Source organism: Passer montanus, unplaced genomic scaffold (assembly GCF_014805655.1).
Source record: "Passer montanus isolate IOZ18808 unplaced genomic scaffold, ASM1480565v1 scaffold58, whole genome shotgun sequence".
Classification (NCBI taxonomy): domain Eukaryota; kingdom Metazoa; phylum Chordata; class Aves; order Passeriformes; family Passeridae; genus Passer; species Passer montanus.
This window is the reverse complement of record NW_024370816.1, coordinates 2,521,532-2,545,166: the sequence shown is the minus strand read 5'-3', so window position 1 is coordinate 2,545,166 and position 23,635 is coordinate 2,521,532. Positions and strand designations below refer to the sequence as shown.

General features: G+C 36.2%; 1 protein-coding gene across 2 annotated transcripts in view; it reads right to left on the bottom strand.

The window, feature by feature from the left end:
- Positions 1 to 23,635, bottom strand: part of DENND1B (DENN domain containing 1B) — a 151,586-nt gene that overhangs the window by 11,131 nt on the left and 116,820 nt on the right. For both annotated transcript variants that reach the window (XM_039726266.1, XM_039726265.1), the window contains 6 exons: positions 22,642 to 22,743; positions 18,760 to 18,850; positions 14,781 to 14,821; positions 13,897 to 13,965; positions 11,709 to 11,765; positions 10,800 to 10,910 (listed from right to left, as the gene is read on the bottom strand). In XM_039726266.1, the coding sequence (XP_039582200.1) occupies positions 10,800 to 10,910; positions 11,709 to 11,765; positions 13,897 to 13,965; positions 14,781 to 14,821; positions 18,760 to 18,850; positions 22,642 to 22,743 (471 nt within the window). The remainder of the gene's footprint in view (positions 1 to 10,799; positions 10,911 to 11,708; positions 11,766 to 13,896; positions 13,966 to 14,780; positions 14,822 to 18,759; positions 18,851 to 22,641; positions 22,744 to 23,635) is intronic.

The following is a 23,635-nucleotide window of genomic DNA, read 5'->3' as shown; positions in this document are numbered from 1 at the left end:
GTTTTGATAACACTCTCCACAGTTCTTTGCCCTCAAAGAGGAAACATATGGTACTTCATGTGTTAAACCAAGTTAATAGTTGACAGAAAATGAGAGAATTATTGGAGTATTACAAACCATCAAACAACCCTAAGATTCGTTCTGAGCAAAAGGTATAGGATGGAATACAGAGAAACAAACTATTTCTAAGTCTTTCATACTTTTGTGAGTTCATAGTGTTGTTCCCACCACTGCTGCAAGCAATCATTCTCCTGTTGTAAGTAAAGGGAAGTGAATACCTCTGTTAACTGACACTGGTGTTGGTTATCTTACTGATCCCTGTCACACACACAGTCATTGGTTTTGGTTTAAAAGTTGCAGCTTTAAGTAATTATCTTCACTGGGAGAATTAAAGTACTTCGATTTGGTAACACTAGAAAGTAACCACTTCTCCAAGAAAATTTTGACGTGACATTCATTGTAATACAAGCTCGAACTTGGAACTGACTCCTGGGGGCCAAAATCCTGTCTGCCTCTCTCACTTTATTTGAATTTGCATCAAAATTAGATGTTGCCATCACATTTACTCCTATTAACATATGAGATTTTGCAGGGAAGAAGATTTTTTAAAATGTTGAGAAGTTGCAGAAAACAAAATGGAAACTGACACTCGTTCATCTGTAGGGGAATGAACTCTGCCAATGGAATAAAATTCTACAAGGTAACACTTGCTGATTGGTTGAAATAATAAATAATATTTCAAAAAGGGCAGATATCAAGCTTCAAGAAAAAAAGGGGGAAAAGGAAGAAAAGTTGTGGTTTTGAGAAACAGAAGCTGAATAAAATTAAGTAGAATCAGCCAACACCAAAGGCATTGCAGTGGCCCCTCAGAACATCTATGAACAGTAATATGCAAGTGTGTTAGTAGAAGCACAAATAATCATATAAAGGAATGTAACAGACAAGTTGATAAACCTAAAACCTCCCTCCAAAACAAGAATTCCTAGCTCCTGATGGTCAAACTCTTTGAAAAAAACATTTTTGTTACCAATTTAAATGATTAGGGGTATATTATAAAATTATACAGGGAGACTTTCAACAACTAAACCAAATAAAATGGGATTTACATACAAAGAAAAATATATGGGGGCAGGGAAGGAAAGAAAAGTATCTGGCTGTAAATAACAGCCTTCTCTAGCATTTACAGCTCTGTGAGCTAACCACAGAGACAACAAGCAACACATGTTTTTGAATAGGTGACTTTCCTTTAGGAGCTGTAATAAAAACAACTGCAAGGGAGGGGTATGTCCAGACTACTTTGCAAAGAAAGAAAAAGAAAGAAAGAAACCCTTAATAAATTTCAAAAGGAGAGCCATAAAACTTTTTCAATGCTCCACTAGGCAAAGTGACAGAGTATGTGCACCTGCAAAAGCTGTCAGAATCATTTAAGAAGTCCTTCCATTACTGACGTACCCTGCTGTTTGCAGTTATTTAAGCTTTTAATTTCTGTCTTTTCTGCATTTTGAAGTGTGTAACCTTTTTTATACCCCTTTATGAAAAAAGGACAGACTTCTGCTTCCTTCCTGATTAGCATTCTAATAACAACCAGACCATTTAAATTTATTACCACAAGAAATGATACAGCAACAGTCCTTTCTTGCTGCACCAGAACTTTATAAAGTCTTAATAGACTGCTGTCATGTTTATTTCTGTAAAATAAAGGAAAAAACTTATTTAAAGTACTTGGTTGTTTTGCTTCTTCCAAACAGTTCTGCTTAGATATTAAATCTATTACTTAATGTATTTACTTTCTGTCATAACAAGAACAGGGATTCAACTTTTGCTGTTTCAAATTTCTCTCATCTTCCTGCACATGGCATCTCTCATCTCTCATTTTGCTTGGAACATAAGAGCTGAGCACACTTAAACACGAGTTCATGTTCTCCACAAGCTGGTTTGAGCCTATATATTCTTTTTGTATTCACCATATCCATTCTTTCTGGTTGCTGCCCTGCTTCAAAATCTCCTTCTAAAAGTAGTCTGCAGCCTATGCAGACCTGAACCAATGCTGATCACTGAAATAAGGAAAAGGAGCTGACAGTATAAATGCAGTAGAACCAAATAAAGGGAGATTCAGTCCTTAAACTGTTCTCCTCTGCTTGCTGGTAGCCTCACAAAATGTACTACTTTGGAATAAAAATGCCAAAATACATGAATGCTAAAGGATTTAAATGTAAGATGGTTATATTCTTGATTGGGCATGAAAGTCAATCTTTGAAATGTCAGCTTTTTAGATAATGCTAGACCTTTCAGATGTCCAGCTTTTGGTAATGAGTGTGTATTGATTGATACTAAGGCAGGAAGTTTAACAAGGCTGCTGCTATTAATTACACTCCAAGTGAAAAACAAATAATCTTTTGATAAATGGCAGCACAAATATAATTTCACATTTACTGGCTACTCAATATATCAACACATATAAAGTTTCAAAAAAATGGAAAAATATATACCATGGTTTAAATCTGTGAAGTGCTGTTTCCTTTTTCTTAAAAATTTAGAGAATATTCATTCAGTATGAGAAAGCAAAATGAATAGAAGTCCACTGTTATTTAAGATTCAGTATTTTATTTTACCCATCCTCCTCTACAACCAAATCACAGACATAATTATGGCTGCATCCAGTAGGGAAGCAAAAGATCTCTCAATCAGACTTTCCAGTAAAGCACAACTTGTCGCCTTCCTTTCCTGTTAAACACTGTGACCTGGAGCCATGACTCACAGGAAGGTGCTCCTCATTACACTCCCTGAGAGCTGAGACTGATGAAAGAAGAGGGAAAGCAGAGACAGAAAAGAAGTACAGATTCTAATCAAGAATGCTCTGATATCAGAAAACTGTCCTGGATATAAATTAAATAGATACTACCAGAAATATGTGTATGGGCACAGTGCTTTGAAATGCCAAATACACTTCAATGCCACAGAGATCCCCAGTGACTATTGTACAGTTACAGGAAACCCTAATACCTGTGCTGAGGTAGGATTTATTATAAGTATGGATGACAAATTTGTTGAGATACTTAGTCACAGATAGCACAAGTAATTACTTTTGTTCTGAATTGCTGTGGTGAAAAATGAACAAGCTCTCAGCTCCCTACCATTTATGCACACTAGACTCCTGAACACAGGTATCATTTGAGAAGTGTAACGCTGCTTTTCCTTTTTAACAATTAATCATGCTTCCGCAAATATTTTTTTCAAGAATAGTTCTGTTTTCCTCCAAAACAACAAGCAACCTTCCACTTTCCCTGAGGAATTGCAGCCCTTTTTTTTCTCAGGAAGCCTGAGCCCTGGCATCAGCCTGAGGCCCCGCACTGCCCAGAGCGAGGCACCACCTCCCCACAGCAGATCCTGCTTTCCTCAATGGCACGAGGCTGTTCTCAGCACACCCTCCTGTTTTCAGCTGATGATGCACCCTGGCACTGTGCCACACACCATTCTAGCTGCAAGGAGTGCACCATCCCAAGGCAGCCTGGCTCCACTTTCATTGGCAACAAGCAGAAGTGTTAGTCCTTTAAAACAGGAGATTTGCAGTGCCATTTGCAACAGCTAAAGCCAGCAGCTCATTTTTTTGTGCATGATTTTAAGAATCAGATTCTCCAGGCAGAATTTGCAGTTACAAGAATGGAGAAATATATTACTTATTTTCCCTTTTCTAATGGTGATTAATGTCCTGATGTACACTCAATGATTAGACAGAAGGGATATTATACAATGGAGGGCTGAGAGGGTCACAGTGAACAGAAGAGCAGGAAGATAAGGGAGAATGTGTGTCAGAAAAGAAAAACTAATCAGTGTCCAAAGCCACACAATGTTTATCTGAACAAAACCAGTAAAAGGAACATAGATTTGAGGTAACAAGAAAGTCAAGAGACATGGAATTAACTCAGGTGCACAGTGTGGGACTTCAGTGATGACGACAGCTGTAAATCCAGTTTATTTGGCTGAAATGTGCTATTTGATACAATTCCTAAGCACATAAAGAGAGACTACTGGTTAAATTGATCTTTTGGGTAAAATGTGCATCATACCCTTACATCAGCAGAACTGTCTCATGGTACAATCACTGCTGAGAGCACCAGTTGCTGATCATGTGTGACTTTCTCAGAAGAAAACCTATCAAAAACACCTAAGATAAAACGTACAACATGGATGTGATGGTAAACACAAACACCCTACACCTCCAGACCTCGGCAGCACCAGACCCTGTCCATCTGTGACTGTGGAAGATCCTATTTGAGGGAAGTGCCATAGGAAGCTTGAAAACAGACTAATCACATTTGCAAGGGAAAAAAGACTGTGCCTTAGAAATACTGACTCCAAGCACAAATCCACACTGTCTAGGGATTCCAAACAGAAGAATTACCAAGGAGGAGTCCCTCTTCCTGTTTGACACCAGTAGGAGTCTTCTGCTCAACAAATAAGATCTTTCTCTGCAAGGTGCTGTGGAATTTGGCTGGCACTTGGAGTTGGATGTTACTGATTTCAGCTATTTTAGAGCCCAAATTAGGCAATTAGAAGCAAGACAGAGGCATCATCAGGAGGCACTCGAGATTCTAGGTGGGCTGAGCTGCCCTTCAGTCATGCCCCTCTCTCCCCTTATTGCAGAAAGAGCCTAAGGCAGCACTGCTGCTAACTTCAGCATTTCAGCAGTATCTAAAATTAGACAGGCTGAATCTGGACTCACATTTAGAGATGCTGAGATCCCTGCAGGAAAGGATTTTCCTTTTTCTTCTATTTCTCCCTCCTTTTGCCTCCAGACAAACCTTTTTCATTAATTGAACTTCTTTATTCCTTTTTTTTTTTTCATTCTTAGGTACAGGAATATAAAGAGGAAGAAAACGTTAGGGAACATGGAGTACTAGAGCTGAAATTTTAGATGTAAAGTGGTGCTCTTCAAACCTCCAAGCCAGAAGGCAAAAGCAACATGGAAGTCAGGACACAGGTTCCAATTGTTGTCTGATGGCTCTCCTGGCTCCCTGATTTAGTGGAGCAAAACTATGACTTGTGGGAGACAGAAGATACACAACAAAAGAAAGTAAAAGATGCCACTGGTACATTAAGATGTCAGTAAATTCTTCTGATGAAAAAATGTATCTGGTTATTTCAATTAAATTCTGAGGACAGAAAGGTTCACCCAGTTTGAGGATACTCTGCAAGACAGCCTTTTTCTATGAGATCCTTCAGAAAAAGGAAACAGTGCTACACACATACCAGTATGGCTCATTTGTTTGCATAAGACCCTCTGAAAAGCTGCATTTCTACTTATTATAAAACTTAAAGAGAGGGGCTACAATAGCCAGAAAAAGCATCTGCACACTTTTTGCTTGTATAAATTTTTCTTTTAGTAGGATAAATCAAAGGTAGATATGCTGATGACTTTGCCCTGAAAAACCAAGTATTCCAAAGGGTAAAAAAAAATTCCAGAGCCACTTCCTGAACATTACTCCATCTATTTTTTTGTTAAATTGGAATAATGGTAATTAGTGAAGAGATTTCTGAAGTGATTTTTACAGCAAAACACCAAGACAAGCAGCCACAAGGGTGACAGTGGTTTATGGGTGCAGAACAAACAGCACAGCTCTGGTGAGGACAGTCACTGTCACTGTTTAGTGGGAAGCATGGACAGGTTTCAGCAATCTTGTAATTATGCCTCTAGTTGGGAGCTTCTATTCCCTATTCCTGAAAATAGTATCATGCATGATACACAAAAGCATGTAAACGCTTAATTTGCACAAAATCCAGGGACAATTTCACTTAACACAAAGAAAAGAAGTACCCCTTGATTTGCAAGAGCTCTTCATTGCAGCAGGCAAGGCTTGCACAGGCAGAGCATCCCCGGTGCTCTGCCACTTTGGAAAGGAGCCGGAGCCACGAGAGGGCACTCTCGTAATCTGCAATTTGAATTTTGGCTGCCTAGCTTTTTCATTTTTAATTAAAAGGAAATCCGACTGTTTTGCAGAATGAAGAGATCTTACTTGACACAAGAAGACAAAAGATTTTTCTCCAAATTAAACGAAGCTAATGATATCTATAATATTTTCACATTATACCACATTAGCAAAAGAAACAGGATTTACTGACCAACCGATGCTTACTTCAAAACTATATTTTACAGAAGCAAAATGTGATTTACATTAAAAACTAGCTTGTACTGTTTAGGACATCTTTCAATTTATAATATTTCAGTCAATGAGGGTCGAAAAAACCTCCGGCAACAGAACCAGTGTTAAATGTGGTTGGTAGTCATAGATGTGATCTCCAGCACATTGTCTGAATACAAATACAGGCAAATGTACTTAATCAGATTTATATTTCTGAAATCATTGTGGGGCTGACTGTGAATATTTTTTCTAAAAGATATTGAGTCATCTTATACAGAATATGTATATTCAACACTACATTATCAAAATCTCCTCTCTTATTTTTCATGAAAAAGAAAAATTCTTCAGAATAGCTCTCTCTTCAGAATAGCCACTCTCATCACCTTTTTCAGGTTAGGAGGGTAATCAGTTACTAGAAGTCCTTTGTAGCTAATGATTATGTAGTTTATTTTACTGGCCATTGTAGGGATATTGATAAATGGGGCACTCCTGAAGGTAAGGTTATTCTGAACACATCTTCCTGCCTGACACTTGCTGTGTTTGTTGAACAGATGCCAAGCACACCTACTGCAAGCTGAATTATATATTGTATAGTCTCTAGGACATACTTCAATAAAAGTGAAAAAGCTCCATTTGCAATATGCTTAAAAAAAAAAAGAAAGAAGGAAAGTAAAAAATATTTTTAAAACTCTCCTCTGTTTGAGAACACCAAGAAAAAAGTTTAGTCTAACTTGATTTTTATTAGAAGTGCTTTAAAAACCTTTTTAGATACTGTATTTGGATTCTGCAAAGTCATGGTGAATAGTTCACTTGGTATCTTCAATATAGGAATGTTTAAAGCACTGCTGAGACACAGTGATTAGTAAAATCCACCCTTAGAATCCACATGCCTATTTTCCATTACAGATGGAAAGTAGTAGGTGCCTAAAGGTACAGGTAGAACATGCATTTTCTGAGAGACAAGGGGCATTGCTAATTTAATAACTGCAAAGGGAACTGGCACTTCTTATTTGGCATTCTGCTAATCTTCAGAATGTTTTATTTGCCATGAAATACATTATGACTGTTGAAATCCTGACATACTCCATTGTCAATAAACTATCCCAACACCTAACACCTAATAACAGTGAAATTACAAAGATCATATTCATTAAATCAAACAGATCTTCCTGGCATTCAAAGCAGGATCATAATAAACATGCTCTCTTTTTAATTATATATTAATTTGGAACAATTTTAAAAAGCTCCTACTGCATTTAGGTCCCTGTGTACCCAGAAATCTGCATTACCTGGAAGCATATAATGGCACAGAATTAAAGCAGATTATGCAAACACTGAATGCTCCACAGTCTAAAACATGCCCTGCTGTACCTTGCTCATCAGCAGTTAAAGGAACTCAGCAACATCACTCACAAGATACTGCAAACCCTCATGCTTGCATTAACTTTTATTTCAAAAATTTTAGCTGGTGATTTCTTGTATCTTCTATATTCCTAATTAATGTAAGAGATAAAACATATCCGAGACACATTATTAGCTCTAGGCATGAAACAGTTAACAGCAGTGCACATGCCAAGGTTTTAATAAGGCTTAACAATAAAAAGCTTCAATCCTCCACTTTCACTAGATTTTGTTGTTGTGGTTTTCCCTTGCTTAGGGCAATCCATCTGTTAATGTTGACTTGCAATACAGCTAGCTCACACATGTCTGCAGAGCCTAGAACAGCGAACCTGAGCAGGAGCAAGCTCAGATGAATACTGCAGAGAGGGCCGGGCTCGTTTGGGCACAGATTAATTGTGCGCACACGCGCACGCATGAACCAGCGCGCTCCCCTCAGCTCCATCTTTTAGGAAACACTCTCAAAATACAAATTATAGGGGGGGCAAGCCAAGCGCTTCAGTTTGCAATAACACATTTAATTATTTATCCTCTGGTTAGGTTTTGACAGCTATTTTAGATGCTATAATTTTTTTTTTAAATTTACTGCTGATTTTTCTTAAGCCAATCTGGAAAAGAAAAAATAGAATAAAGCCACTATGACAGCAGTGATAAAGCTTAGTAAATATTCATTGTTAAAAATGGCTCTGCACTGTGACCAGTGCTGGTATTCTCCCTGGGCCAAACTGGCTGTGTTTTCAATAAAAGCAGAGAAGTATCCTTTCCCTTGAGCCCTGTTAGGCTGAGACTGCAGTTGGAACTGTCATCCTCACACAAAAGCAAAGGGGCTGGGTTTTACAAACGCAAAGCCTAATTGGGAGATCTTCATGGCTGTACCCTTGACATTTATTAAAGCCTCATCAACAAAACAGGAAATAACCATACTAATTAGCAGACCCATATACAAACTCCTGTTTGTTGGGGTAAAAGCAGACTCACTTCCTATTGTAAAGGAAACGTCCTCTCAGACCCCCAAATCCCGTTATGAACAAATTTTTAAAATTATCTTTCTCAATAAAGCAAACTTTCGTATCTTATATAACTTTTCAAAGTATGTTTTACAGCATCTCAGGTAACTCTTAGTGTTTAACTGTTTCCAAGAAGTGGAGAAGGAAAAGCTCAATGCATACTTCTGATATAACATAAAATATGATACCAAATTCTTTGTATTTACAATTTTCTAAATGTTGCAGTATGGAAGAGATGGTAATAAGGTACAGAGGTGCCACTACATTGGAAGCAGAATGACCATTAAAAGCAATTGCTCTCTCCTGTTCATTGTTTATCTGTGTTTGGCGAGGGTATTACAGTACACCAATATAACAACTTAATCAGTATCTGCTCCTTACTTTAAATGTGTGTCAAATTGCCTAAACTCCACATTAGCACTAGCCTTATACTGATACAGCCACTGGTGAAGATAATTTTAGAGATCCAGGTGAAGAGTTTCATTTGCAGGATAAAGACTACCAGAAAAAGGATTAAATCTGACAACAGCACACTGAATTTCACTTCTTTTAAACAGCAGATTCAGAACTAGATCAAACACAGTCTCTCATATACACGCAATTTGAATACAAATATATATTCTTATTTGTACGTAAACTTCTAAATCACCACTTATCAATAAAGAATTTATGTTATCTTATTCAAACACTAAGATCAAAAAAAAACAAGAGTAGCAACAGCAGACTTATTTTTCAGAAGTCCTTTGGTTTGTTTGCTTTTGGGGAGGAGGAAAAAGACAATTCAATGAATGAGAGATGAAGGAGTTCTTGGAAGGCAATCCCCATGTGCCCCTTCCTGCCCACTGGGTTCACACAATGTTTGGGACAAGAGGTGGGGAGAAGACACCTTTGGTTTGGAGCAGGGCAAAACTGTGAGGCTCTCAGTTCCCAGCTTGGTTGGTAAATTCACCCCACACACACACACGTGTGTGTCCGTGTGCATACACATCCATTAACACACGTGTGTCTGGATGCATGGAAACAAAGGCAGGCACACATCTGCACTCCTGCCTTGTTTGCAAAGCTAAAGGACAACTGGACAACAAACAGCAATGACTGCAGGATTTAGCACTGTACAGCTGGACAAACACAAAAACACAGCAAAGTGAAATTGTTCTGTCTGAACACACGCCTTCAAAAGAAATCTTTAATTGTACCAAGGTAAATTATACTCCTTTGTATTCCAAGACTCCTGTACATAACAATAGGCAGCACTACCATATCAGTGAAGCAGAAAGTCTTTGTATTATTTATAACCCTACTAAAAAATAATGACTTAATACTAATGTACAATTTCACCATCATTTAGCAATCATCTGTATCAGTTCTATGCTGTATTTCAGAAACTTTGTATTTACTACTGATAAAAACTAATTCAAAATCAAATTGATTAAATAGACAACCCAGATTTTTATTATTGCAGTACCTAGAGCAAAAAATAAATACTGCTAGGTCAGTTGGACTGAATTTATATACTTAATTATCATATTAGGAAGATACAGGCATTAAAAATCCACGTATATTAAAAACATACAATAACAATATAATGTAAAAAGAAATACCTATACATTAAAATATGTACATATGCAGGTAAATATTTGTGGGACAAAAAGTGTTAGAAAAACTACTTTGTTTATATTTTTGAAACAAAACAGTCAAAATTAATTTGAAAACATTAAAACACTTGCCAAAGTTGAGACACTACACCTGTTACTTCAAATCTAGACTAAAAAGCATTAGAGAACAAAAGCTAAGACTCTGGCACTGCATGAACCAGCTGACTTATTAACAAAATAATAAATCACATTTATCTGAGCAAGGTTAAAGGCCATATGACTGCCAAAACAATTTATTAGAAAGACAAAATTAACATGCCTTAAAATAAATGAGATAGCTAATACATATCTATGAATAGACCAGAATGTATTTTTGTGAGAAGCGTTTCTCAAAAACAGTATTTAAGAATTAAATCTCAGATCCATACTTACAGACCTCCTGTTCTTTCCCCTCTCAACAGGGATGAAACACAAACAGCATTTTTTTTTCTCCCCACAAGCAGTGTAGCAGTATTTCTATAAACATAGCCTTTTAATCACACTATGCAAACACAGGAAAACCATCTTGGAAACAGACTCACAACACACACTACAGAGTAAGCAGGAAAATTTTTTCCCTCTATGTATATGAATGCAAACAGAAGTTTCAGGTGTGTTACCTGTGCCAGTCTTCGTTTTTCTGAGCTTGTTCTTTTGTCATAATGCGATGTGTAGACAGGAACAGTCTGTACTGCACCAGCACTACACGTTCCACACTCTTCCTCACTCTCCTATGCAACAAAACAGATTTAAATTCCTTTATTTATAATCATTATCTGCAAACATACCCTCCATATTATGCATGCAGAATGCATTCAAAATTATCTTGCCACAATCTATTACTGTCATGAAAATACCATCTGTAGTAAGAAAATCAAAATTAACTTTTCAAAACGCCAGATTACCAACATGGTCATTTAAAAGTTGAATTGTTCAAATGTTTTTGAAATTTTTCTTAAAATAGCATAATAGGTATCCAAAAAAATGGTTCCTTCTCTGTACAGAAAAACCTTACATGGAAGCAAAATTCCAAATGGGAAAAGCAGCTGCAAAATGCTTAAACCATCTACTCTGAGTTTGTGATGTTGCTTTTGCAAAATGGAACTATTAATTCATCTTGAAACACTGCTATTGTTCACGTATCTTATGGAACTAAAACTGGACAACTGCACCTCCTGAAATACAGTGTACTGCAAGACTCTCCCTTCTCAAATTCTCAGCTTGAAGCAAAGGCTTTGATTGTGATATCAAAGCAATCAACTTTATGAAAACATACATCCTCTTAATGTATCTTTGAAGACCTCTGTTGTTCTATGATAAAATATGCAAACAATAAAGAGATTATTCAGTGGATGCATAGAATGACAGATAGTTGCCAGAGGGCTCGTTATGAAAAATGTATTGTTGAACAAAGGGCTAAGCATATTTCAAAAGTCATTAAAAACACAAATCTCATGTGATTTGTAAAGTATAAGCTTCAAACTGATACAGGCAGCAGTGGAAGAAAGTAAATAAAGTGTACTACATACCTTGTGTTTTAACTTACTCTTCACTTCTTTTATTCCTTGCCTCGCCTGGTTTTTTGCCTGGAGAAATAAAAGGACTTAAATTGTTCTGCAAGACACTGGCTGTAGTCACAGAACATGCCCTAGGATGCCACACTTATTTTGCCTTTTTTTAAAACACCTGCTGATATAGAAAAGGGCAATAATCTTTATCACAAATTTCAAACACGCACTGCCACTGTATTTTTTATATTCATGCTTTCTCCACAAATTTAAGGATTTCCTTTTCAGTACATCCATGCCAGTGCTGTGAAAACACACATTCTCAAAATTTCTCCATTATTACTAGGAACAGGCTAAGAATGGTCATGTACATAACTCCTTTATTTGAAATGCTCCTTTCGATCTGAAAGGGTGTTTTAGCAATAAAGCACGTTGAAAAATGTTAAGATTTTTAAGATGACTGCTACAGCGTTCCAGTCTGGCAACTTGCAGGGCAACATCAACCTTAAGAGAAATGATTTCATATGCAGATGGAGATTTTGCCCAGTGTTGCTGAACAGCACAGTGCTGCTATTTAGGGGAGAATTCTGTATGCATTAAAACAGACAGACAAGAATCATTGTTGCATAGAAAACAGCCAAGAATATTCTTCAATACAGAAGGAATTATCAATATGGAATACCATGTTGTTAGGCTAAAAAAATGACACAGAGGGAGTGAGAGAGAAGGGGGGAGAAGGAAACAAAATAAAATATGAGAGTATAACATCCAAAACCCTAACAGAAATAAAGTTGTCTTTCCTACAAAAACACGAAAAAAACTACAAAAGTTTTCAAGGCTGAATTGAAAATAGGAGTTATAAAATCCAAGAGCATAAATATCTAAAAGCCATCTATTTTTTCTGTGGTTTTTTTGTACATGGAAATTCAGGAAAAAATTTCTTGAATCAAGAGGTCATAGATTCTTTTTGATCCTTAAATCATACATCCATAAGCTCAGTGAGAGCACGATGGGGTGCCATGTACCAGATGCTAACCTGAAAGCCACTTTAAACTTCCCAGATCCTGCTCATAGCATTTGGATGAATTTTGGAGTGCTTTGTTCTAACTCTGAGGGATGGTACCAATGACATTACTCAAAGTTCCAAATCAGTTCTGTGGCAAGAAATGCATATTTCAGTCCTCTGGTAGTAGGCTCCATAAAGGACAACAATGTAAGAAATTAAATGGGGTAGAAACGTGAACACCATATACATAAAGATCCTCAGAAGTTTACTGTAGTTTCGTGGCATATACTGAAGTTCACTTTGAAGAACCTTTACTATGAAGGGCATAATTACCAAAATTGAAGGCTGAGACACAGTCTAAGATAGTGCAAATAAAGAAGAATTTGCAGATGAACCATTTTTTAAATTATAAATGAGTCCATGAAGATGAAGTATATTTTATTTATTTACCTGTTTCTTTTCATGACTGCTGTATTTTTCAAGTAATGTAAAATTAAAAATTCTGTTTGAAAACTTTACTTAAAGTACTCTAGTACACACTGATTTACTGATTTATTCCGGACTATTTATAATGCATCCAGCTAGTAAAACATTTGGAAAAGCAAAAAGGAAGCCAAAAATATTTTCCTCTGTACTATAAAAGCAACTTTAAAACACTTCTCAGTTCATTTTTTTCTATTGCTGTTTTACCATACTGCATAACACAGTATAATCTCACATGCATCATGGGGTAGGCAGTCTTTGAAAAACAAGGTCTTTTAAGATGAGAAGTATAAGCATTAAACCCAGTTAAACATGAGTATTCCACTATCATTTTTTAAAAGGAGCAGATGATTTGCTGCACACATTACTGATGCTTTACCACATCTCAATAGTGCAGCACTTACTGCCAAAGTGAAATTACAGCTGTGCATCAAATACCTAAATGATATTCAAATAAGCTTCTAGTATGTATGAGGACTGAAAGAAAACCAGCACACTGATGCTTTGATAAAGTCTATTTTTATGTACCAACTGTATCTGAAACAACTCTAAATCCTAGTGCTATATGAGAAAACAAATAAAGCTCACTTTCTACAGGCTGAAGAATTTTTTGCAATTTATTTATAAAATGCTTAGGTTTTTCAGCATTCAGAGAGAATGAGAGGTTGTCAGAAATTGCAGGCTTTTAATGTATTATTTATTTGAAATAGATGATCTTACAAATTTATATGCTGTTTTCACAGCCGGAGTGGCTTTGGTCATTGCTGTGTTGATCAGTGCACTGCCTTTCTGAAATACACAAAAAATGTATTTTAGTAACATTTTAACACAAGGCAAACCTTAAGACAACAGCAAGGAAAAATAAACAGTGTGCTGTGAAGAAGTATGAACCCTCCTTTGAAATGGGTAAGAGCAAGCACAGCTGTGTTTCCTCCCCAGCCTGCTGTCTGCAGCTACACAAGGGTTACAGTACGTCATCCCACAGCTGACACATTTATCAAGGCACTCCAACAGAATGATGGATTTTCGGCCTTCTTTCACTGTTACCATTTCAAAATCAATCCAGAAGTTAGGCTATTTTTCATGTGTTCCTATCATATTTATTATGCAACTATAAAAACTCTGACCTGACAGGAAGAACTATCTCATTTAATCAAACAAGAATTCTCTTAATCTAAAATAACGTATTTTATTAATGCTGCAGAATAACAAGGTTATACCAAGGGTTTTCTGCTAGTCAAAGTGAACAAATCCATATTAACAAAATTGCTATTTACTAGAAGGGATAAGCTTCTTATCAAATTGTCACACCTAATTCAGAGTCATGGAATGCAGCATGATACAGAGAGCACTGAAATCTTTGACTATACAGACATAAAAACCTTATGCATTTTGGCATTTGTATTGCATATGGGAATTTTTTTTAATTCTTCAATAAAAAACTCCAGCAATTTTTGCAAATACTACAGACTTGGTATTTCTTACAGAAGGTACTTACATCTTTCTCACAAATGAACAAACTTTTACCATCACACAGAAGTGAGGAGAATGATTGAGACCTAAAGGACAAGGTGGCCAGTATAATTAGTTAAGCAAGTTTATACCTTCACTGTATGCATCCACTGCTGATAAGATCTAGAATTTCCTGAAAGAGAAATGTCAAATTAACACAATCAAACATACATTCAACATTTTAAATGTTACAACCCTCTTCATTATCAGAATAAAAAATGTACTTAGAGGATTACTTATTCAATTAATTCTTTCCAGATAGACAAGGAATGCGAAGATAAGAGTATGTGTACACTAAGAAAGAAACTCAGGAATCTCTTATTGCTTGTTTTCTGATTCCTTTATAAAAGTATATGTTTTCACCACACAGTTTTTTATTCCAATTAAGGTAAAAGAGAAATTAAAACTATGATAAGGCAACACACTTTTAGAAAGTATAAAAAGAGAAACACTAACTCAGAGGAAAGAATAAGGTATTAATTGCATTCAAGCATTATGATCCCTCTGTGCAAACTTGCAAACACAACAATGACACGGCTTCCAGAAGGTACCATACCAAGCTATGAACATGAGAAAAGTCTAAGGGTTATGTCACAATTCTATATTCCTGTGCAGAAAAAAACCTTTTAAATTATTAACTACCTACTTTCTTTCAGAAAGAAAAACTTCTAAAGGCAAGTGAGAGCTACTGACTTCTGTAGGACCACCAAGGACTAAAGTGGCCACAAAGGAGCACGTTAAATTCTACTTGATGAAGAAGTCAATACTACCTCCCAAAGGTGCTTCAGCTGAACAACAAAGATGAGGTCCATGATCCTTGAGAAAGTTTTAGAGTACATCAGTCACAGGAATACTGCAGTACTGTGAGCTGCTACTGACCCCATACACAACACTCACTTTGACAAGAACGCTCCAGCCTCAGAGTTTGACCACGTTGAAAGGACCATACTGATACAACCTTCCAGACTTTTAACAGCTCACAAAACTCCTCAAGTGTTACAATAATCCAGTAACTAAGGCGTGGCTAGAATTATTCCATTGGCTAATGAAAGCCAAAACACACTCCTAGAACATTTCTGAGAACTAACTGGAGCATTGGAAAAGGTATTCCCAGTTTTTAAGATGAGGTGAAGAAACATGAACTCTTCAGGCTCATATCAGGTACTTTAACCCATTCCACTCAATTTTTACAAGCAATTTTGAGACAGCCAGACTCTCAGGAATGATGGCACAAGTGAAAGTTCTCTTACTTAGAGAGGGGAAACCCTCATGATCATTTTGATTCCATTAAAAATGGCAAAGAGCAACCTAAAGCAGAAACAACTCATTTTTCACTTCTTTGATCTGGCTCCCTAGAACTGTCAGGGAAGGAAGCACAAAAATTACATGTACAAGGTGAAATCTAACCACTGCTGGGATGTTAAGGATATTGCATGAACCATAAATGTTTTCTTTAACATGGTATTTCGTCACTTCCATTCTTGTCAGCAATGTTCATGTATCACCTGTCTCGAGGTGTCCTTAACAGTAACTCTTTCCTCAGCTGAGCTTCCTCTGTCACAACCTGACTTGAACAATTAATAGAAAGAATAAATGGGATCACAGCAAATGACCAAGTTTAATGTTCATCTAGTTATGTAGTGACACTTCAGGAATGACAATCAGAGACCAGATAAATTCTCTGGTTACTACAGACAGCCATGCTAACATTGCATGTCCTCAGCTAGAGCTGAACTGCCTGAAACCCTAGCAAAAAAACATCTGATTCCTAAAACAAATTATCATTACAAGGGAGTTTAAAAAGTTTTCATTTTTTCAGTTTTCCTGCTATCAGCACCAGTGATATTAGACCAATTAAAAAAAATGCCTGCTGTAAGTAAAATTAATGTAATTAAAATTAATTAACATATTACAAGAAATCTGCGTGCTAAACTAATCCATCACTATATTCTTGTATTGAAAAGCTCTTGAGAACTAATATTTCTATAGAAAAATGTAAGAGAAAATAAAATTTCAATTATAAAGTGCAAACTGTAATGACGATGTCTCACAAATTTATTTTCAGATGTAGATACACAAATAAGTTTTGATCACTTTTTTAAAAGAAAAATAATTTAAAAATATTTATTCTTCAGTTTTCTTTTCTGGTTTAGCTAAACTTCCATATGTGGACAAATGCAGCAAATTTAAAAAGAGATTACTTAAAGAAACACTTTCTATTTGAATTTGATTTGGTAGTTTTTAAATTATACTGTCTACACTAAAAATGTGTTCACCTGTCCTTTTAACAGCTTGGAGTTAACAGTAACTTTCTGTGACTTTTCTGAAATCTGGGTTTCACCTGTTTTTTTTCAAACCCTGTGTTTCTTGCTGAAGCTGATGGGAGTTAAGTCCGCAAAGAGATCATAGTTCTACCCCATTAGCGTCACAAAATGTCACCTTCAATTGCACACATATTGTTAGCCCTGCACTTCATAACAATAATGAGACAGCAGTCATGTAAATACTGAGTATGTGCCCTAAGCAATTTGTCCACAGCCTGGCACTATCAGCTTGTCTGACTTGAAAAGCACACAGGCAGTGCAAGGCAGCCCAGCACTGCCAGCAGAGCTGAGCATCCCTCCTGAGCAGAGCCAGGTGAGACACAGTTCACAGCCTGCCAGAGCACAGCCAAGAAACAAGCTTTATCTAACTTCTACTGCAGTTTTATTGCAGCCTCCTGACCCCTAACTGCAGTCAGCAAACGAGCTCTGAATACTGACATCACCTATCTGAATAATGGATGCTCAAAGTCTCAAATCTGCTTACAGAGCGGCGTAACTTACCCTAAAAAGACAGAGAAGAAGTAAATCTCTGTAAAACTAATCACAATTTGATCAAAAAACAAACCACCAAATTATGTACTAGATCTAGAACAAGACACAGAAGGCAGAAGAAGGCAATGAAAATCTTGCACAAAAGAAGTTATGCACATTGAGTATACAGAAGTTTTTTTTTACGGGGTGCAGATGGCTCTGCAGCACTTGACAGTTTCTCTGTGGCCAAATCCTCTCCCCAATGTGTCCTATTCAAGGACAGTCTTGCAAAGGAAATCCATCCAAAGCTGCCATCTGCACCTCCACCTTGAGTGGAGTTGCTCAAATCACATAACCTACATCTACTGAGGAAGCTTCTACACAACTTTCAAGACTGACCACAAAATAGCATTTGTACAGTCACGCATATATTGATCCCATCTTTTGATACCATCTCTTACACCTGGGCTGGTTTTGGCTGCAACGGAATGAGCAGCTCTGTGGTGCTGGGTTTAAAACATGACAATAGCTAAAATACCAATACACCTGTCCTAAATGTTTAACAGGAAACCATTCCATAATCCTGTAAATCAGCACTGGATTCAGGATGCCCTCCATCTTCCAAATGGGTTAGCTGATGTGAAAAGTGTTCTAAAAATTGTCAGTGAATACAAATGAGGCAAACAACATGAGGAATAATATTTTTGTTTACAAAGATGATAAATTTCCATGTCCCTTCTCAGATCATATACAAAAGTTTAAAAAAACTTCCGCTTTTTTTAGAGTAACACACACATTGGAGAAAGCATATTTCTCTTAACATTCAGGACATCACCATGATTTCTACACTGCAAGAATAAGTAGATGTGAAAAGAAAATGAAATGGAAAACACAATTATCTAGAAGTTAAGCAGCACAAATGCCAAAATGATTTTGAAAATACAGTTTACACAGAATGCATCATACAGATAAATATGCAGTTAAAAATGTAAACACCATAGTGATATCTCATCCTATACTGATGTATAAGTATTACTTTACAGGATTAATCACACATAATTAATATCACATATTTAATACACTGGTTTAACTAGATACATAATAGTGTGTATCCCAGCAGTGATTTGTTAAAGGCTAAAACCTTGCCAAGAATGAAGGGATACAATAGAACAGTAAAAAGATCAATGATGTCCAAAACTTACAAAACATCACGAGGACATCATGTCAAACAGTTCCCAAAGAAGTGTCAATGAGTACACCCAAATTAATTCTGTACCTCCACAAAAGCCTCCTGCTGTGATTTCTTCTTCAAAAACATCAGAGAATCCTCTTCCTGCATTTAATTTTGACAGCCGACTATCAATAAACTGGAGGTGAAAACAAAAAGGGTCACACACACTTTGTTGTCTCTTCTATTGCTTTACAGTGTTAGAGTTTTCAAGACCATATATGTCTTAAGGATAATACACTGCTCTCAGATGGACTTTTTATCTTTACATAAGAGCAGGTGTAACTATGAGCAGCAGGAATATAGAGTATAGATCAAGAAAATTATTTCTATTTTCTGTATTTTTCTAATGGCAAGAAAATAATTAATTTTCTTACTTAATAGTAACTCTGGATTTGTTATCATAACCATATAAAGGTCACCAAGCCATTCCCTGATGTCTTGCTGTGAAATCATGGGTCTTTTTAAGCACTAACCCTTATTTAGGTGCATCTACAGATGCATATTGCAACAATTATCCTTACGTAGAGGTTACAGCTGCAAGACCACATAAATTTGCAGCTACAAATAAGTGTACATACATAGATGAAATGATCCAAATGTGTCAGAAAAAGTCAAAATTAGAAAATTAATGATTAAACCACCCAGAAGTGATGAATACATTCATTTCAAGAATTATCAGGCTTCAAAGAAGTAGAACAAGCACATTGCTATAGATTTAAAATTGTTTCAAGAAGCAAGCCCTCCCTTTTTGTTTTGGAAAGGCTTACTCAAGTCTGACAGATAAAGTGAGAAAGTAATTTTCCAATTACATACTACATCTTCTAGCAAGAATTATGAGTTATTCACTGGTACTAAACAGTACATAGGAATGAACCAGAATTAATTATTTGGCTGTATCATTTTTTATGACTGATTATCCAAACAGTGTCAGTGACAATTTGATGCTTGCCAATGAACAGACTAGTGACATGAAAAAACAACTTTCTCAGAGTACAAAAATTCCAGAAGCAAGAATAAGGTAAGCATGAAGATATTTCTCTCTTCCTTGTCTAAATTCCTTCTTATTTTTTCATTTTACTCCAAGCTGGCCTTTTTCCAAATAGGCTGGTTCATGGTCAGACCACTGTGGGATCACTGGATTATTTCACAGTAAGAAAAAGAGATAAGAGCACCTTTAGCTACTGCTGTGAAAAAAAAAAAACCCAAAACCAACAACCTCCACTCCCATCCCTTCCTTTGAACTGTACCACATTATCTCTTTGGGGAAAGTTATGAATTCATTCCATACTATAAACTAGCGTAAGATTTATGGACATACTCATCATCTGGTAAAATCCTATCAACAGAAGGCTGAGACACTGAATATGAGAGGGTCACACCAATTGAGTATTTAACGTAAATACTGACAAAGAGAACTGTTAGCAAATAGATACTGGAGACATTATTTAAAAGAAATGATAAGTGTTTGTAGTGGCAGTAGTAGTAGTTGTTACTTTTGAGTAATTTACTGTTAATGGTTGCACTTAAACTGCTACATGAAAAGAATAGCATGTGGAATTACACATAAAATTTATGGGTTTTCTCTTTCCATTTTTCAAACCCCACACCCTTCAAACCCACAGACTGAAAAATCCGGGCCTGCTCTTCCAAGAAATGTATTCACTTTGAGATCCAAAGTGCCCTTGGGCAACTACCTCTTTCAATGAAAAACCAGCAATTCCAGTGTTACCTTTGGATTTTAAGGTGACTAAAGACATTATCCTCAACTGATTTGGAATTCTAAAACCAAAATAGAGACTGCATATATTTAGAATATCCAAGTAATTTTATCAATTTTTAAAACTAAGGTTTTTTAGAAGCAAAGAAAACATCATAAATGTGATTTCCACAAAATAACAGCTCATATCTCACAAGAAGAGAGGTCAGCTCATAAAGACGGTAAACAAAATTTGAATTACTAACAATTTTCAAAGGCTTCTGATTTCTGCATTCATTAATTATTTTTCTAAGTAACACTTTCTAACACATTAGGAAAAAAATCCCAATAAACATTGCAGAGTACCTTGCTGATACAAGTACACTATTTAAGGAGATAGTGTGGCATTAGGCTTCAGGCTAGTTCTAAGAATGAATTCATATTTTCCCTGGAGGCTCACGAGAACTATATCACGACACATTAGATGCAATTATTAATTACTTATGTTTGCAGCTTGATACAAAGGTTAGTTATGTTCCATGATACCCAAATTAAAGGGATAAAGGAGGGATTTCATAGAACAGCACAAATAAAGCTCACTTGTCAATTATGGCAAAATGGGTGTATTTAAAGTACCAATTTTCTGTTTGGTCTAGGTTTCAGGCTGCCCCTAAGAATTTTTTTTTCTATTTAAAAGACTTTCAGAGCAGAATAAAATACAGTTTGGTCTCTTTGAATACAAACAACTTTGAAAACAGCTCATTTGTCAGTAGGAAAAACTGGAGAAGATGCAGCTGGGCTGAGGATTAACTGAATAAGTAGGAGTAACCTTTGCAACAAGAACCAGAGGAATAAAAAACCTACCATTACTACTATTAAACCACACACATCATCAGAATTGTTACTATTTCCTAATCCTCTATTATTTCCTTCAATTGAAATAAAATTAAAACAAGCTATAAACAAATTGTAAACTGATTCTGTTTAATTGAGCACATTAAAGTGTAATGGGTAAGTAGAGAGCCAGCCCATTCATGGCAGCTGAGGGTTTTGTTTCAGTACTGCCAGTGTGACAACAGTTTAGAAATGGCTGTAAGCAGTTTTTTATTAAGAAAATTTCACGTGCATCTTATTGCACAGAGATATCCAAAATGTAAACCACACTTCAGTCAGTTACTTCTTCCCATTTCAATCTAATCAACCAGACTTCAAAAGGTTTCAGATTTCTTATTGCTTATTTTATATAACCACAGTAAAACTGAAGGAGCCCAATTTTGTGATCATATTTTCACAGGACTGCTATAAAACACCATCCTCACACAAATCTTTATGATAGACTCTAACCTCTGATTAACACCAAATGCTCCTAAAAAATTAGAAGATTCTACATATAATAGATTTCCCTAATCTATCATGGTTGGATATCTTCAAAGAAGTCCCACTGATTATTTAAACATGAATTGTTGTGTATCAATCATTCCAGGAATTTGCAACAAATATATATTTTCATGGATCTTCTGATTTCATTCATATTTTTCCTGATATTCATAGAAGTCTAGGGACAAATTTAACACTCTTTTCATTCAATGGGGTCAACTGATGAAAAGAGAGAAGAGTTACAGAATAAAATGAAAGAAGAAAATCCATTTCAAGGACTGTAATCAAAGTATAACTGAGCTGTGCCCAGTTATTCAACAATTTGTCCTCTATTAATTCAAATTCTGCATTAAGAGATCAGCTAGAATACTGTTCAGGCCACCCCTGTAGCCCAGGTTTGTGACATTCTCTGTGTGCATACTTCAAAAAGCCTAGCAAACAAAACTGAAGTTGCAAGCTGAATTCAGTTTTTAAGACCAGTGAATTCCAATTTAAGTTAAGCACTCTGCTGTTCAGGCTCTTTGGGCATCAGCCAAGAGAGCTGAAAATGAAGTTCAACCATCAAGCTGGGAGATCCCTGATTTTTCTTGTTTAGTGGGGCTGCTGACTGGCTCTGAAGAGATGCTGCACTGCCTCTGCACCCTGGGGTTATTTTTTTGCTCAGTTTCACCACCACTCCTCTGAACTATAACTGCAGATATAAAAATACAACAAATCTGGGATGACTGTACCCAAAGTACTGGTATTTAGATTTCATTCCAGACTTTTGTAGGCTGACAGAAAGGAAAATTTATTTTAACACAGATATGTTTAATCAGAAAATCCTTAAATATGGGCCATTTACCCTCTAATACCTGTTTAAACAGTTGAAGATTAACAGCTGTTTCCAGGAACTGCTTAGTTGTACTGGAACGATGCTTCACAAAACTACTCTCACAGAAAGTAATAGGCTCTCCCTAAAAAAATGAAACAGGAAAAGTTAGGATGGTGAACATACATATATACTGTGATTTAGTCCAAAAATATTACCAAATTAATTTTACATTTATTCTACCAAGACATGAGAAGATTGATGTATCGCTGATTTAACAGGAAATGATTGAAATACAAATCTATTTTATTTTTACACAAAACAAAGGCTACAAACTAAAACATGGTTATGAAAAAGGTTTAAACATTAACACTTAAACAATGAAACATATTTTCCCAAATGGGAAAAGTGCAGAACCCTTGGATGATGAAAGAAGATAAACAAGTATTCATTGAAAAGTCAGAGCTTGTTGCAAAAAACTGTTATTGAAAACAACACTCATTGAAAGAAAGAGATGTTAATGAAAAGCTTTACAAACAATCAAATTCTTTCCTCTGTTATTCCCCAATTTCATTTAAAATTTGGTCTCTCCAGTGTGCATAGACCATTGGATATTCCTGAGGAGCACTTCTCCAATTTTGTTACTCTTGTCCATACTTTGTGATAAATACTTGAAGCTGTTTGGCATAACTGCACAAGGAATTACGAAGTTTGTGTGGCAATGAAGGCACCCAATCAGATTTCACTGTAAAGCTGAAAGGCCTCTAACCCGAGTTTACAAAACCAAAATGATTACCAGGTTAGCAACAATTGCCAAAGGTCTCAAAGACACAAATGCCACAACATGCCTCACCCAAATCGACCATTTGAAGTTTTACTCCCCAGAAGCTACATCTCCACTGCAGTCCCACAACAGAATAAAGGTTACCTCAGCCACTCAAATGAAGAAAGATGAAAGGCAGCTGCTATACTGATGATCACAACAGCTCCAGCCACTTTAAAGACACATTTATTAATGGCCATGATCACCTAGTTTG